The sequence below is a fragment of the Macaca mulatta genome, chromosome 4 (genome assembly GCF_049350105.2).
Source record: "Macaca mulatta isolate MMU2019108-1 chromosome 4, T2T-MMU8v2.0, whole genome shotgun sequence".
NCBI classification, from domain to species: Eukaryota; Metazoa; Chordata; class Mammalia; order Primates; family Cercopithecidae; genus Macaca; species Macaca mulatta.
This window is the reverse complement of record NC_133409.1, coordinates 111,882,218-111,900,360: the sequence shown is the minus strand read 5'-3', so window position 1 is coordinate 111,900,360 and position 18,143 is coordinate 111,882,218. Positions and strand designations below refer to the sequence as shown.

General features: G+C 38.2%; 1 protein-coding gene across 3 annotated transcripts in view; it reads left to right on the top strand.

Annotated features, from left to right (window-relative positions):
- Positions 1 to 18,143, top strand: part of CD109 (CD109 molecule) — a 140,673-nt gene that overhangs the window by 86,484 nt on the left and 36,046 nt on the right. For all 3 annotated transcript variants that reach the window (XM_077999751.1, XM_015136746.3, XM_077999750.1), the window contains exons 16-22: positions 3,907 to 3,981; positions 5,237 to 5,297; positions 6,568 to 6,706; positions 7,664 to 7,781; positions 9,325 to 9,438; positions 11,091 to 11,309; positions 17,910 to 18,054. In XM_077999751.1, coding sequence (XP_077855877.1) covers positions 3,907 to 3,981; positions 5,237 to 5,297; positions 6,568 to 6,706; positions 7,664 to 7,781; positions 9,325 to 9,438; positions 11,091 to 11,309; positions 17,910 to 18,054 — 871 coding nt within the window. The remainder of the gene's footprint in view (positions 1 to 3,906; positions 3,982 to 5,236; positions 5,298 to 6,567; positions 6,707 to 7,663; positions 7,782 to 9,324; positions 9,439 to 11,090; positions 11,310 to 17,909; positions 18,055 to 18,143) is intronic.

The window sequence follows — 18,143 nt, the reverse complement described above, 5'->3', positions numbered from 1 at the left end:
CAAAATTTGCTTGACAAAATCTTGGTCTGTTACCCAAGCTGGAGTGCAGTGACGTGATCTTGGCTTACTACAACCTTCACCTCCTGGGTTCAAGTAATTCTCCTGCCTCAGTCTCCCAAGTAGCTGGGATTATAGGCGTGAGCAACCACGCCCAGCTGGTTTTGTATTTCAATAGAGACAGGATTTCACCATGTTGGACAGGCTGGGTTCAAACTCCTGACCTCAAGTGATCCTCCTGCTTTGGCCTCCCAAAGTGCTGGGATTACAGGTGTGAGCACTGCACTTGGACTCTTTATGGTTCTGATTTTCATTTCTCTAATGATCAGTGATGTTGAGCCTTTTCTCATATGATTGTAGGCCACATGTATGACTTCTATGACTTCTATTGAAAAGTGTTGGTTCATTTCCTTTGCTCACTTTTTTTTTTTTGGAGATGGAGTTTCCCTCTTTTTGCCTAGGCGGGAGTGCAATGGCATGATCTTGACTCACCGCAACCTCCATCTCCGGGTTCAAGCGATTCTCCTGCCTCAGCCTCCCAAGTAGCTGGAATTACAGGCATGTGTCACCATGTCTAGCTAATTTTGTATTTTTTAGTAGAGACGGGGTTTATTCATGTTGGTCAGGCTGGTCTCAAACTCCTGACCTCAGGTGATCCGCCTGCCTTGGCCTCCCAAAGTGCTGGGATTATAGGCATGAGCCACTGTGCCCGGCCCCTTTGCTGGCTTAAAAAAATTTTTTTTTTCTTGTAAATTTGTTTAAGTTCCTTACAGATGCTGGATATTAGACCTTTGTCAGATGCATAGTTTGCAAAACTTTTCTCCCATTTTGTAGGTTGTTTACTGTGTTGATAGTTTCTTTTGCTGTGCAGATCTCTTTCATTTAATTTGATCCCATTTGTCAATTTTTGCGTTTGTTGCAATTGCTTTTGACATCTCTGTCATGAAATCTTTGGCTGTGCCTATGTCCTGAATGGTATTGACTAGGTTGTCTTCCAGGGTTTTTATAGTTTTGGGTTTTACATTTAAGTTTTAATCCATCTTAAGTTAAGTTTTGTATATATGGTGTAAGGAAGGGGTCCAGTTTCAATCTTCTGCATATGGCTAGCTGGCTTCTGCTCCCAGCACCATTTATTGAATAGGGAATCCTTTCCCCATTGCTTGTTTTTGTCAGGTTTGTTGAAGATCACATAGTTGTAGATGTGCAGTCTTATTTCTGGGTTATCTATTCTGTTCCATTGCTCTGTGTGTCTGTTTTTATGTGAGTCATGCTGTTTTGGTTACTATAGCCTTGTAGTACAGTTTGAACTCTGATAGCATGATGCCTCCAGCTTTGCTCTTTTTGCTTAGGATTGTCTTGGCTATATGAGTTCTTTTTTGGTCCCATATGAATTTTAAAATAGTTTTCTCTAGTTCTGTGAAGAATGTAGTAGTTTAATAGGAATAACATTGAAAGATAAATTACTTTGGGCAGTATGGCCATTTTAACAATATTGATTCTTCCTATTCATGAGCATGGGATGTTTTCCCATTGGTTTGTTCATCTCTGATTTCTTTGAGCAGTGGTTTGTAGTTCTCCTTGTAGAGATCTTTTACCTCCCTAGTTAGCTGTATTCTTAAGTATTTTATACTTTTTGTGGCAGTTGTAAATGAGAGTTTATTTCTGATTTGGCTCTCTGCTTGTATGTTGTTGGTGTATAGGAATGATAGTGATTTTCACACATCGAGGCTTTCCTGAAGTTGTTTATCAGTTTAAGAAGCTTTTGGGCTGAGACTATGGGGTTTTCTAGATATAGGATTATGTCATCTGCAAACAGGGATAGTTTGACTTCCTCTCTTCCTATTTGGATGCCCTTTATTTCTTTCTTTTGCCCGATTGCCCTGGCCAGAACTTCTAGTACTATATTGAATAGGAGTGGTGAGAGAGGGCATTCTTGTCTTGTGCTGATAACCGCTGTTTAGATGCTGCTTCTTGAATAGTTCTATGAATTGGTGTCTGAGCAAGAGCAGAAGCAAATCTTCATGTATTTGTATTTTGTGACAGAGTTAGAGTCATGGAACTATAGCCTTTTTCTCTCCAATATGCCTGGCTCTGGCTCCATTGTCTACTTGCCAGCTTGTTGAGACATTATGAAAATTTTTTCTTATTTTATTGTTTTCTTACTGGTGCCTGTTCTAGTTACTTACTGTGGATGCAGCTGTAGTTGTTGTTAGCATTGTAGAAATAGTGGTTGCAGGTGTTTAATTTTATGCTGGAATGTGTTTTTTTCAACTTAGATTTTTTTTTGTGATTTTTAAATTCTGACTTTGTCTTAATTTGGTTAATGTAAATTAGAGAGAAGTATCAAAATCATTATCCAAAAAGGTATAATACTTGATTGAAGTAACTTTATTGAAGTTAAATATATATAAAATAAAATTTGCTGTTTTTACCATTTTAAGTGTTTAATTCAGTGACATTAATTACTTCACAATGTTGTATGACCATCACCAATATTTCCAAAACATTTTCATGGCTCCAGACAGAGACTCTGTAATCATTAAGCAATAACTACTCATTTCTCCCTCCCCACAGCCCTTGGGAACCTCTGGTCTGCTTCTGTCTTTATGAATTTACCTATTCTAGATATTTTAGATTTATATAATATTTGCCCTTTTATATCTGGCTTATTTCACTTAGCACAGTGTTTTCAAGATTCTTCCATGTTGTAGCATGTATCAGAGCTTCATTTCTTTCTTTGTTTTTTTGAGACTGAGTCTAGCTCTGTCGCCCAGGCTGGAGTGCAATGGCACGATCTTGGCTCACTGCAACCTCCGCCTCCTGGGTTCAAACCATTCTCCTGCCTCAGCCTCCTGAGTAGTTGGGACTACACGTGCCCGCCACCACGCCCGGCTAATTTTTTGTATTTTTAGTAGAGACAGGTTTCACTATGTCGGCCAGGCTGGTCTCAAACTCCTGACCTCATGAATCGCCCGCCTTGGCCTCCCAAAGTGCTGGGATTACAGGTGTGAGCCACTGCATCTAGCCTCAGAGGTTCGTTTCTTTTTACGGCTGAATAGTATTGTGTTGTGTATATACACTACATTTTGTTTATGCATTTTTCTGCTGATGGACACAGGTTGTTTCCACCTTTTTGGCTGTTGTGACTGATGATGCAATGAACAGTGGCATGCAAGTATTTCTTGGAGTTACTGTTTTCAGTTCTTTTGGGTATATACCTAGGAGTGGAATTACTGGGTTATATTCTAATTCTATGTTAATTTTTTGAGGAACCAACAGTTTTACTCACTCTTTTAGCCCATTTTACCCATTCTTGCTAGCAATGATACTATTCTTTTTAAAGAAAGCATTGCTAATGGGGTACATGCAAATATCTCACTTTTGAAAAAACTGTATCTCATGGATGTTGTCATTTGCCTTGCTTTGATTATCAGTGAGGCTGAATATTTTTCTGCTTATTAATAACTTATATTCCTACTTTTGTAAATTGCCTCGAGGTTTTTTTTTTTTTTTTTGTAAATGTAGGTCACTGACATTTTGCAGAGTTTATATTAATCTTCAACAAAGTTAACCTGTTTATCTCTGCCAAAAGTATGGGTCATTTTTAATGCTGACCTCTGCCTGTTGGTCTTGTCAAAGAGTAACATGTAAGTTCTCCCTGGCAGAACTCAAGTCCAGACTTCTTAGGAACTCTGAATTGTTGAACAGAGTAAAAGTAAGTGTAGGTAAGAAATGTAGTTTTGGCTGACAGAATGATGAACAAAGCAATTACATATTCACTGCTCCTCAATTTGTGTCATTTTCAAGGTGGTAAACATGAAGGCTAAGTCTTATCTAAGTTACTTGGAAGAAGTGTTGTGGAAGGTTGCTATGAATCCATTCATTCTGTGTATTTTATCTTCTCCTTAGGTGGTCCATGAGTTGGAACTTTATAACACAGGATATTATTTAGGCATGTTCATGAATTCTTTTGCAGTCTTTCAGGTATGTTTTGCTTACTATATTGAAAAGATATTAATGCTTTTTACTATTGCAAACCCTTTCAGAATTAGTGATCATTTTGAGATGTTAACCTTTTGTTAAATGTGTCACTGAAGTGCAGTCTCATGTAAGTATAATTTGAAATGGAAAGATAATCATCTTTCCAGTTTTAAAAGTGAATGGGGCCGGGCGCGGTGGCTCAAGCCTGTAATCCCAGCACTTTGGGAGGCCGAGACGGGTGGATCACGAGGTCAGGAGATCGAGACCATCCTGGCTAACACAGTGAAACCCCGTCTCTACTAAAAAATACAAAAAACTAGCCGGGCGAGGTGGCGGGCGCCTGTAGTCCCAGCTACTCGGGAGGCTGAGGCAGGAGAATGGCATGAACCTGGGAGACGGAGCTTGCAGTGAGCCGAGATCCGGCCACTGCACTCCAGCCTGGGCGACAGAGCGAGACTCCGTCTCCAGAGAAAAAAAAAAAAAAAAAAAAAAAAAAAAGTGAATGGAACAATTCACCATTGGAAAAGTTAATAGAATTGACATTAAACAAATAATTTTTCCTTTATGTACATGTATTTCCGTATAAATATATTTTATATATATTTCCTTGACTGAAATGGCTCTTTATGCATGAGTGTGTGTGCGCGTGTGTGTGTAAGATCAATGTGTGTGTTTGAGTGTGAAAGATCGATTTGTGTGTGCGTGTGTGAAAGATCGATGTGTGCGTGTGTGTGAGAAAGATCGATATGTGCATGCGTGTGTGTAAGATCGATGTGTGTGTGCGTGTGTGTGAGAAAGATCGATGTGTGCGTGCATGTGTGTAAGATCGATGTGTGTGTGCGTGTGTGTGAGAAAGATCGATGTGTGTGTGCGTGTGTGTAAGATCGATGTGTGTGTGCGTGTGAGAAAGATCGATGTGTGTGTGCATGTGTGTGTGTGTAAGATTGATGTGTGTGTGCATGTGTGTGTGTGTTTGAGTGAGAAAGATCGGTGTGTGTGTGTGAGAAAGATCGGTGTGTGTGTGTGTGTGTAAGATCGATGTGTGTTTCATGTGTGTGTAAGTGAGAAAGATTGGTGTGTGTGTGTGTGTGTGTGTGTGTGTGTGTTTGAGTGAGAAAGAGAAAGGTTGAATGTATGTGCATGTGTGTACCTAAGCTCTCAAAAATGAGCACAAGTGAGCAGTGTGGGAGAATGCCTTGATAATTCAGAGAGCATTTAAACTGGTGTTTTAAAAGAAAATTAAAATTATTCTTTTTAGGAGTGTGGACTCTGGGTATTGACAGATGCAAACCTCACGAAGGATTATATTGATGGTGTTTGTAAGTAATATATGGCAACATGCTTGTATTTGTCTTTCACATGATATTCAACACTACTTATATAGGTATGGGTATTTTCTAGATGAACATAGAGATTGTGATTTTCATTTTTCTGTTCTCTTCTCCCAAAATGTTTGGAGTTTAATGTACTTGGAAGTACATCTGGGCCATGACATGGAATGTTCATCTGAGCTCCTGTCTAGATCTTTGAAGTGAATGCCTTCCTTTTTCTCTTGTTAATCCTTTGAGGTAGTTATATTTTTGGACATACTGGAAGCTGCTGTGCCTCTGATTTGTATCACAAACTGTGCTATTCTTTTGGAATTATTTAAAAGGAGCAACATATTTTTGAAATATTTTCGTTCTCTAGCTTTTTGATGTTCACCTAGAAAATAGCCCAGATGCCATCATACCATAAAGTATTCTGGTACACACACACACACATAGACACCACAGACACACAGACATAGACACCACAGACACACACACACACACACACACACACACACACACACCCATCAATCTGAGTTCTTCCTGGGCAGGATTATATCTGTACATCCTAGTTTCTTGAATTGCTAAATATAGTTGGCTACCAACTAATAGTAAGTGTGCTTTTAGAAAGAAGTCATAAAATATTTTGACTGAAGGAAATGTATAAATTAGAATGGTTAACCTTAGAAGGGGTTCTCTTTTCTTTCAGGTAAAATTATACTAATATCATCTTGAAAGGCTTCTAGAACTGTCACAGTTTCTATCCCTGAATTCCCTGTTTCTGTCAGGTATTTTGTTATTCCGTGCTAAGCCCCAGGGTCTCTTTGGGCTGATTCTTACCTGATCCTCTGTCCTGAAACTTAAAAGATAATTTTATAGTCTTGAAGATGTTATGAAGTCGTTATGATTTCTCTATATTAAAGACATGTGATTCATTTGGCTTTCTTCACATAACCCTGTATCGTAGACAGTCTTCCAAGCATCTTTTTCCATTTTTCAGTCTCAGTTTTTGCCCATCTTTGTTCTTTTTTACATATTGAATCCTTCTTGATGCCCACTGTAATACCCATTCTCTTGCCAGTAATACTTACTGTATCCTTTACCTTTTCTGAAAACCTTCTTCTACCTTTTCACTGTAATAGAAGGAACCCGAACTCTCACTGGCACATTATGTCTCTGGACACCTTCCCAAGTGATTGACATTCATTCTGTGTGTGGAGTTTACAATTCATTCTCTCCAGTGACTGTTTTTCTAACTCTTGTCCATGTTTATTTATAGATGACAATGCAGAATATGCTGAGAGGTTTATGGAGGAAAATGAAGGACATGTTGATATTCAAGACTTTTCTTTGGGTAGCAGTCCACATGTCCGAAAGCATTTTCCGGAGACTTGGATTTGGCTAGACACCAACATGGGGTAAAAACTTACAAAGTTCTTTGCCCATATATATTTTGTTCAGTGTTTGTTTTAAATAAGCTTTGCCCTCTTTCTAATGTTTAAGTACAAACGTAGTGTAACTAAGAACTAAGTAGACCAAAATGATTTTTTAGGAAATGATATTTATTGAATCCGAATACAGTTTTTGATAAAGCCACACACAAATTATGGCAGGAAGGTCTCATCAATGAGGAGACAGGCTTTTTTTTTTTTTTTTTTAATTAATGAAGGGCGATTTTGACTTCCTTGAAGTCTCATGATTCTTCTTGAAGAAAAATTGCTGGGAGTACATTTGTTGTCACAGGATGGGAAGCACTCATGATTATCTCCTGCGACCCCTGGCAGTGCTGCTAACTGAACCATACTCCTCACAAAACATTCCCAGGAGTCACAGGGAGAAGGGGCATGGGTGGTGGAAGGAATTCAGCTTAGCTGATAAAACCCGTACTACCTGGCCTGATAATTGAGCAGGTAAATCATGAAATCCACATCGTATTTTATAGTCAGCTGTTTAAAGATACTTGAATTAGCACATGAGTGAAATCTCAGGTAAACAAATAACAGCATTGACAGGGATACACAGAAAAACGTCTGCAAATTTAGAGAAAAAATTGGAGTTAAGGTTGAAAATATGTATTTATTATTTATAAAAAATTTGTGAAAAAGTGATGTTTATTCTGAAGATGTAAATATTGCAGGAAGATTTTATTAGAATATGGATTAATATGCAGTATTATGACCTTGCGATGACCTATTCTTTGAAAAGTTGGAATCTACTATTTTATAGTTAAACCTTTTAAATGGTTTTAAATTCAGATATGCAAATAATATGAAAAATTGAACTTCTTCCAAAAATAGTTTAGATTATGTTGACTTATTTCAAAATGTATCGGTTCTTGGTTTTTGTGATGTTTATGTTTATTATCTTGACTTCAGTTCTAGGATTTACCAAGAATTTGAAGTAACTGTACCTGATTCTATCACTTCTTGGGTGGCTACTGGTTTTGTGATCTCTGAGGACCTGGGTCTTGGACTAACAAAGACTCCAGTGGAGGTATTGTATTAAAGAGCTGCTTATCAATGTTACAGTGACATTAAGCTAATAGAGCATCAGCTCCTCAATGTTTTCTTTTTTTTTTTTAAATGACTGCTTATAATGTTTATCACCGTTTAGAGATTCCTTGGCTTCGTCTTTTGCTTTTTATCTGTTTTATATTTAAGAATGTGAGCTATATTTAGCTTTATAAACTGTTAAATATGGGAAGCCCATATTAACATTTGGGTAGAAAAGTTTATTATTGACCTGAACTAACCATCTCCAAAGGCCGGAAGAGAGAGAAAGGAAAAGAAAGAGAGAGAGAAAGGAGAGGAGAGAGTGAGTTTTTCTATTTGTCCTCTTCAAGAATGAACAGAACTTCTCAAGATGTTCGCTAGCCAATATTCCATCATGTCTTTTGGTCAAATTGCATCATATATTGTTTTCTAAGCCAGTCACTGGCAGGAGGAATATAATGGCCATGAGTGGCCTGAATTGTCTCATTTGAAATTGAAATGTAATTTCAATTTACAAAATAGTTGTATTCATGAAAAATTCAGTGTATATTGAAAAATGCTTTGGGTTTATATAGAAATTGGAATTAGATTGTAAGCTCAGGCCATTATAAACAGACAATTCAGCTACATAAATGTCTGAAGGGACATTCAAGAATCATGAGGAACATGGGGCAATTTTTCATTGTCTGGGGCTATCCTGAGTATTGCAGACTGTCATCCACTAACTACCTATAGCACCTTCGAGTCATGGTGACAGTCTAAGACACCTTCACAAGTGTCCAGATAAACTCTAGAGGGAGTTACTGCTGCCAGCAAAACCACTGGCCTAAACTAATCCAAGTTTAGCTTTAGATGCAGGGGTGGGGCTTGGCCTTTTCTGTAGGACTTGGCCAATAATATCAGAATTGGATCACTGAGGAGGAAGCACATGTATTCAGATGTCCCACATATTTTCTCATCTGTATGTAAAAATAAATTGTATATATGTTTTAGAAATAATTTCCAATTTCCTCTTTAAATTTAGTCAGGAGGCACATGTATTCAGATGTCCCACACTAGAACGGGGCTGCTGGATTTGGCAGGACTTTTAAAGCAGATTGGTGGAGTCAATACAGTATGAAAGAAGAGCAAATTGCTTTGGGATTAGACAGGCTGGGTTCTAGTTCTGGCTCCTCTACTTGCCAGCAATATGAATTTGTACTAGTTACAAAAATCTCTAAAATTTAATTTTCTTTTCTATAAAGTAGGAGCCTAACAGTAACCTCATGGGGTTGTAATGACCAAACAAAATAATGTATGTGAAGATCTTGGTTGCTATAAGGCACTGAATAAAGTATCGTGATGATTATGTTAAGTAACATAAATCAAGTCAATTTGCCATCATTCATTTGTGATAAGTTGCTGTTTGCTTTCTGTTGATAGCAAGTTGACATTTCTAGCTGAAGTTAAAAGCTTCACAGGTTTTATGAAGATTGCATTTAATTGCATAAAATGTGAAGAATTTTGACCTGAATAAAAATATGTACTCATTGTGTTCTTTCCAGCTGCAAGCCTTCCAACCATTTTTCATTTTTTTGAATCTTCCCTACTCTGTTATCAGAGGTGAAGAATTTGCTTTGGAAATAACTATATTCAATTATTTGAAAGATGCCACTGAGGTAATATATTCAAACTTTTGTTGATCATTTACACTACAGGAGAAAATGGAGGTAGCACGAAGGGATTGGGTTGTGTAGTATCTGGGCGTTTGGGATTCTAAGCACTTTATACATTTCTGGGAGACTGAAAATAGACCTGTCTTTTCAGTGATTTCTTCTGCTAATTAATGTCTAAGGATATCATTAGCATGTCTACATATTACCTCCTTGAATTTTCAGCATAGGTTTTCTACTTTTGCCATGGAAGTTCCTTATTGTCCCTGAAGCATGCCTTTCTCTTTCCTGCCTCCCTGCATTTTCCCCTGGTTTTCCCCACATCTGGAATGTGTGGCCACTTCTCACTGCCACTCTGTGCCCACTGCAGTTTTTTTTTTTTTTGAGACAGGGTCTTGCTCTGTCGCCCAGGTTGGAGTGCAGTGGCGTGATCTTGGATCACTGCAATTTTCGTATTTTTCATAGAGACAGAGTTTTGCCATGTTGGCCAGACAGGTCTTGAACTCCTGGCCTCAAGTGATCCGCCTGCGTTGGCCTCCCAAAGTGCTGGCATTACGGGCATGAGCCACAGAACCCGGCTGCCATTCTGTTATGTTTGTAGCCCCCATGTTTATATTTTCAAGGATTCACTATTGGATTCATGTACTTTGTATCTCCTTAGCTAGTCATTTCCCCAGGAGGCAGGAATTAGGTTCACTGTTTGTGTTGTGCCCACAGTATGTTAACCAAGTGACTGATTTTTCTTCCCCCAGAATAAATAGGGATATGTAATTAACTTTATTACATGCATGAAAATGCCATAATCTCTTTAGGCACTTTATACATAAACTTTTTAAATTAAAAATTTAATTTTTTAAGCTTTTTATTGGCATACTTGGCTGACAATGTGGGAAGTCAATTTTTTTTTATTTTTAAATTTTACTTTTTAACCCGGTCATCATGGTACTGTTTAACAAGCAAAAGATCTAGAGTCAAAAGGCCTGGATTCAATGTTGAATCTACCACTTACCAACAAGTGACTTAATTGTAGTTTCCACATCTATAAAATGGAAATGATAATTATTATACCCATAAAAGATACTCTGAGAAGCAGATGAAAAAATCAATGGGAAAATAATTAATAAAATGTAAGGCCTAGATAAATGCTATTATTGATGAGACTGGTAACTTTGGGATAATTTATAAAAGTTTACAACCAAGATATGCTTCAGGACTAATGTCTGAGTTGTACTTTCCCTGCAATAGTTTTTTACAGAGACTTTGATAAATTCAGTAACATTTCATGCTGTTTTCTTCATATTTTTCTAATGGGACCAGTATGTTCCAGGATGACATAGTTAAATCAAGCTGGTGGTAATATCAATATATGAAATAGCCTTTCTGTGCACATCCTTAGAGAGAATTTAATATTAGCGGGACGACTAGAAATGGGGCTAAAGAGTGCGCTTTCCCCACCTATCTTGAGGTTGAGGGGAAAGCATAGAAAGGAAAGGAAGTTTTTCCTGATACCCTTTGATACTCTCCTTGGTCAAATCTTTGTCTCGTCTTTTCTCTAGTCTTTAGCCTCACAGATTTGACAGTACTTAAATTGGTGATGAAAGAGTACTTTACTGAAGGGCATTTATTATACAAAACCTTTGATTTGTTTTTTCTTTCAGGTTAAGGTAATCATTGAGAAAAGTGACAAATTTGATATTCTAATGACTTCAAGTGAAATCAATGCCACAGGCCACCAGCAGACCATTCTGGTTCCCAGTGAGGATGGGGCAACTGTTCTTTTTCCCATCAGGCCAACACATCTGGGAGAAATTCCTATCACAGTCACAGCTCTTTCACCCACTGCTTCTGATGCTATCACCCAGATGATTTTAGTAAAGGTAAATATTTGATGTCTGAAAGCAATGAAATGGAAATACATAATTAAAAAGAGCAGAAGATTTTTTTCTCTTGGTTAAATTTTTTGGCATATCTAGTAGGTCGTCTTCTTTACCCTTCTGGTAATGCCTAATCACTTTGTCGTCTGTATGTAAAAATAAATCATTGAGAAATAATTGCCAATTTCCTCTTTAAATTTAGTCAGGAATGTGACTATAAAGACTAACATCTCTTTTGCAGTCATTTACATCTACAGACTGTGTTACATTGGGATCCTATTAAAACACGGTCAAGTTGATTTGTGGATTTGGAATTTTGGAATGTTTCAGTGAAGGTAAAAGAGATTTTGTAGATTTTTTTCAGAGAAGACATTCTAGACAGAAAGATAATGAGCATAGTGGATGAACACTTGTATTCTGGGGTGAGGCAACCCTGTGTTTGAATCTCAGCTCTGCCAAGTATGATTTTGAACAAGGCATTTAATCTCCCTGTCTTTGGATAATAATAGGAACTACCTCAAAGGGTTTTTCTCCTTACATTTTCATCTTCTTCTCTGTCATTTCCTTTTTTTTTGTTATTACATTTGAAGTTCTAGGGTACATGTACACAACGTGCAGATTTGTTACGTATGTGTACATGTGCCATGTTGGTGTGCTGCACCCATTAACTCGTCATTTGCATTAGGTATATCTCCTAATGCTATCCCTCCCCCATCCCCCCACTTCACAACATGCCCCGGTGTGTGATGTTTCCCTTCCTGTGTCCAGGTGTTCTCATTGTTCAATTCCCACCTGTGAGTGAGAACATGCGGTGTTTGGTTTTCTGTCCTTGCGATAGTTTGCTGAGAATTATGGATTCCAGCTTCATCCATGTCCCTACAAAAGACATGAACTCATCCTTCTTCATGGCTGCATAGCAGTCCATGGTGTATATGTGCCACATTTTCTTAATCCAGTCTATCATCAATGGACATTTGGGTTGGTTCCAAGTCTTTGCTATTGTGAATAGTGCCGCAATAAACATACATGTGCATGTGTCTTTATAGCAGCATGATTTATAATCCTTTGGGTATATACCCAGTAATGGGATGGCTGGGTCAAATGGTGTTTCTGGTTGTAGATCCTTGAGAAATCACCAAAGTGTCTTCCACAATGGTTGAACTAATTTACAGTCCCACTAACAGTGTAATAGTGTTCCTATTTCTTCACATCCTCCCTAGCACCTGTTGTTTCCTGACTTTTTAATGATCGCCATTCTAACTGGTGTGAGGTGGTATCTCATTGTGGTTTTGATTTGCATTTCTCTGATGACCAGTGATGATGAACATTTTTTCATGTGTCTGTTGGCTGCATAAATGTCTTCTTTTGAGAAGTGTCTGTTCTTTGCCCACTTTTTGATGGGGTTGTTGGTTTTTTTTTTTTTTTATTTTTTTGTAAATTTGTTTGAGTTCTATATAGATTCTGGATATTAGCCCTTTGTCTGATGAGTAGATTGCAAAAATTTTCTCCCATTCTGTAGGTTGCCTGTTCACTCTGATGGTAGTTTCTTTTGCTGTGCAGAAGTTCTTTAGTTTAATTAGATCCCATCTGTCAATTTTGGCTTTCATTGTCATTGCTTTTGGTGTTTTAGTCATGAAGTCCTTGCCCATGCCTATGTCCTGAATGGTATTGCCTGGGTTTTCTTCTAGGGTTTTTATGTTTTTAAGTCTAACATTTAAGTCTCTAATCCATCTTGAATTAATATTTGTATAAGGTGTAAGGAAGGGATCCAATTTCAGTTTTCTACATATGGCTAGCCAGTTTTCCCAGCACCATTTATTAAATAGGGAATCCTTTTCCCATTTCTTGTTTTTGTCAGGTTTTTCAAAGATCAGATGGTTGTAGGTGTGGTATTATTTCTGAGGGCTATGTTCTCTTCCATTGGTTTATATCTCTGTTTTGGTACCAGTACCATGCTGTTTTGGTTACTGTAGCCTTGTAGTGTAGTTTGAAGTCAGGAGGTGTGATGCCTTCAGCTTTGTTCTTTTGGCTTAGAATTGTCTTGGCAATGTGGGCTCTTTTTTGGTTCCATATGAACTTTAAAGTAGTTTTTTCCAATTCTGTGAAAAAAGTCATTGGTAGCTTGATGGGGATGGCATTGAATCTATAGATTACCTTGGGCAGTATGGCCATTTTCATGATATTTATTCTTCCTATCCATGAGCATGGAATGTTCTTCCGTTTGTTTGTGTCCTCTTTTATTTCACTGAGCAGTGGTTTGTAGTTCTCCTTGAAGAGGTCCTTCACATCCCTTGTAAGTTGGATTCCTAGGTATTTTATTCTCTTTGAAGCAATTGTGAATGGGAGTTCACTCATGATTTGGCTGTCTGTCTGTTATTGGTGTATAGGAATGCTTGTGACTTTTGCACATTGATTTTGTATCCTGAGACTTTGCTGAAGTTGCTTATCAGCTTAAGGAGATTTTGGGCTGAGACAATGGGGTTTTCTAAATATACAATCATGTCTTCTGCAAACAGGGACAATTTGACTTCCTGTTTTCCTAATTGAATACCTTTTATTTCTTTCTCTTGTCTGATTGCCCTTGACAGAACTTCCAACACTCTGTTGAATAGGAGTGGTGAGAGAGGCCATCCCTGTTTTATGCTGGTTTTCAAAGGGAATGCTTCCAGTTTTTGCCCATTCAGTATGATATTGGCTGTGGGTTTGTCGTAAATAGCTCTTAATATTTTGAGATATGTCCCATCAATACCGAATTTATTGAGAGTTTTTAGCATGAAGGGCTGTTGAATTTTGTCAAAGGCCTTTTCTGCATCTATTGAGATAATCATGTGGTTTTTGTTGTGGGTCCTGTTTATATGATGGATTACGTTTATTGATTTGCATATGCTGAACTAACCTTGCATCCCAGGAATGAAGCCCACTTGATCATGGTGGATAAGCTTTTTGATGTGCTGGATTCGGTTTGCCAGTCTTTTATTGAGGATTTTTGCATCGATGTTCATCAGGGATATTGGTCTAAAATTCTCTTTTTTTGTTGTGTCTTTGCCACGCTTTGGTATCAGGATGATGCTGGCCTCATAAAATGAGTTGAGGGAGGATTCCCTCTTTTTCTATTGTTTGGAATAGTTTCAGAAGGAATGGGACCAGCTCCTCCTTGTACCTATGGTAGAAATCGGCTGTGAATATGTCTGGTCCTGGACTTTTTTTGGTTGGCAGGCTATTAATTATTGCCTCAATTTCAGAACCTGTTATTGGTCTATTCAGGGATTCAACTTCTCCCTGGTTTAGTCTTGGGAGGGTGTAAGTGTCCAGGAATTTATCCATTTCTTCTAGATTTTCTAGTTTATTTGTGTAGAGGTGTTTATAGTATTCTCTGATGGTAGTTTGTATTTCTGTGGGATCAGTGGTGATATCCCCTTTGTCATTTTTTATTGAGTCTATTTGATTCTTCTCTCTTTTCTTCTTTATTAGTCTTGCTAGTGGTCTATCAATTTTGTTGATCTTTTCAAAAAACCAGCTCCTGGATTCATTGATTTTTTGAAGGGTTTTTTGTGTCTCTATCTCTTCAGTTCTGCTCTGATCTTAGTTATTTCTTGCCTTCTGCTAGCTTTTGAATGTGTTTGGTCTTGCTTCTCTAGTTCTTTTAATTGTAATGTTAGGGTGTCAATTTTAGATCTTTCCAGCTTTCTCTTGTGGGCATTTAGTGCTATAAATTTCCCTCTACACACTGCTTTAAATGTGTCCCAGAGATTCTGGTATGTTGTATCTTTGTTCTCATTGGTTTCAAAGAACATCTTTATTTCTGCCTTCATTTCGTTATGTGCCCAGTAGTCATTCAGGAGCAGGTTGTTCAGTTTCCATGTAGTTGAGCAGTTTTGAGTGAGTTTCTTAATCCTGAGTTCTAGTTTGATTGCACTGTGGTCTGAGAGACTGTTATAATTTCTGTTCTTTTACGTTTGCTGAGGAGTGCTTTACTTCCAACTATGTGGTCAGTTTTGGAATAAGTGTGATGTGGTGCTGAGAAGAATGTATATTGTGTTGATTTGAGGTGGAGAGTTCTGTTGATGTCTATTAGGTCTGCTTGGTGCAGAGCTGAGTTCAATTCCTGGATATCCTTGTTAACTTTCTGTCTCCTTGTTCTGTCTAATGTCAACAGTGGGGTGTTAAAGTCTCCCATTATTATTGTGTGGGAGTCTAAGTCTCTTTGTAAGTCTCTAAGGACTTGCTTTATGAATCTGGGTGCTCCTGTTTTGGGTGCATATTTATTTAGGATAGTTAGCTCTTCTTGTTGAATTGATCCCTTTACCATTATGTAATGGCCTTCTTTGTCTCTTTTGATCTTTGTTGATTTAAAATCTGTTTTATCAGAGACTAGGTTTGTAACCCCTGCCTTTTTTTGTTTTCCATTTGCTTGGTAGATCTTCCTCCATCCCTTTATTTTGAGCCTATGTGTGTCTCTGCATGTGAGATGGGTCTCCTGAATACAGCACCCTGATGAGTCTTGACTCTTTATCCAATTTGCCAGTCTGTGTCTTTTAATTGGAGCATTTAGTCCATTTACATTTAAGGTTAATATTGTTATGTGTGAATTTGATCCTTTCATTATGATGTTAGCTGGTTATTTTGCTCATTCATTGATGCAGTTTCTTCCTAGCATCGATGGTCTTTACAATTTGGCATGTTTTTGCAGTGGCTGGTACCGATTGTTCGTTTCCATGTTTAATGCTTCCTTCAGGAGCTCTTGTAGGGCAGGCCTGGTGGTGACAGAATCTCTCAGCATTTGCTTGTCTGTCAAGGATTTTATTTCTCCTTCACTTATGAAGCTAATTTGGCTGGATATGAAATTCTGGGTTGAAACATCTTTTCTTTAAGGATGTTGAATATTGGCCCCCACTCTCTTCTGGCTTGTAGAGTTTCTGCTGAGAGATCACCTGTTAGTCTGATGGGCTTCCCTTTGTGGATAATCCAACCTTTCTCTCTGGCTACGTAGTTATCATGCCTTGGTTTTCAGCTCCATCAGGTCATTTAAGGACTTCTCTACATTGGTTATTCTAGTTAACCATTCGTCTAATCTTTTTTCAAGGTTTTTAGTTTCTTTGCGATGGGTTCAAACTTCCTCCTTTTGCTTGGTGAAGTTTGATCGTCTGAAGCCTTCTTCTCTCAACTCGTCAAAGTCATTCTCCGTCCAGCTTTGTTCCATTGCTGGCGAGGAGCTGCTTTCCTTTGGAGGGGGAGAGGGGCTCTGATTTTTAGAATTTTCAGCTTTTCTGCTCTGTTTTTTCCCCATATTTGTGGTTTTGTCTACCTTTGGTCTTTGATGATGGAGATGTACAGATGGGGTTTTGGTGTGGGTGTCCTTTCTGTTTGTCAGTTTTCCTTCTAACAGTCAGGACCCTCAGCTGCAGGTCTGTTGGTGTTTGCTGGAGGTCGACTCCAGACCCTGTTTGCCTGGGTATCAGCAGCGGAGACTGCAGAAGAGTGAATATTGCCGAACAGCAAATGTTGCTGCCTTATCATTCCTCTGGAATCTTCACGTCAGAGGGGTACCCGGCCATGTGAGGTGTCAGTCTGCCCCTACTGGGGGGTGCCTTCCAGTTAGGCTACTCAGGGGCCAGGGATCCACTTGAGGAGGCAGTCTGTCCATTCTCAGATCTCAAACTCCTTGCTGGGAGAACCACTACTCTCTTCAAAGCTGTTAGACAGGGACATTTAAGTCTGCAGAGGTTTCTGCTGCCTTTGGTTTTGCTGTTGATGTTCTTCTTAATGTTAAAGTCTCTGAACAGTATTCAGGGCTCCTTCAGCGTTTAAGAAGTAGTCATCTCCATGTTTACACATTTTTGTTTCATTTTTTCTTTCCAAGCTTTCCATCCTCTTTTCAATAAAGGAACTGCATCTCGCTCTGTTGTCCAGGCTGGAGTGCAGTAGCGTGATCTTGGCTCACTGCAACCACCGCATCCTGGGTTCAAGCGATTCTCCTGCCTCAGCCTCCCAAGTAACTGGGATTACAGGTGCCTGCCACCAGGCCCAACTAATTTTTGTATTTTTAGTGTAGATGGGGTTTTACCATGTTGGCCAGGCTGGTCTCAAACTCCTGACCTTTAATCTACCCACCTCGGCCTCCCCCAAGTACTTCTTCTTTGTCATTTTCAAGGCCAGTCCATGAGATGCCTTATCTAATTTAACTAGAACTTACTAACAGATTTGAAGTAAGAATAACAAAATTTTAGGCACTGTGTCATCAGATTTAATTCAGTTCCATGGAAATGGTGCCTATTAAGTGTAAATCCTATTGAAAAACACATTTCAGTTAATGAAGTGTACTGTACTTAGTGAGAAAATGTAAAAGTAGGAAAAATTAATCAAAGTTATGGTAATTTATTATAATACAAACTAACAAGAAAACTCATTCTGTGAAATGAATATATTACTTGTTTAAATAAAATATCTAATTTAAAGAAAACAAAAGAAGAAATGATAGGTGCTTATCTAGCCATACACAAACCTTAGACATAACAGGTCAGATGTTTGTGTTCATATCTGTGTATAGTTCTCTGTAAATATGTGAGTAGAGACCATGTTGATTGTGTTCATTTTTTTCAACAGGCTGAAGGAATAGAAAAATCATATTCACAGTCCATCTTATTAGATTTGACTGACAATAGGCTACAGAGTACCCTGAAAACTTTGAGTTTTTCATTTCCTCCTAATACAGTGACTGGCAGTGAAAGAGTTCAGATCACTGCAATTGGTAAGAATAGAGTATATCACCATTGATTGATTTAATTGTATGCAATCATATATGTTGTTCCTGTAATTATAGATGTATTTTCTTATTGA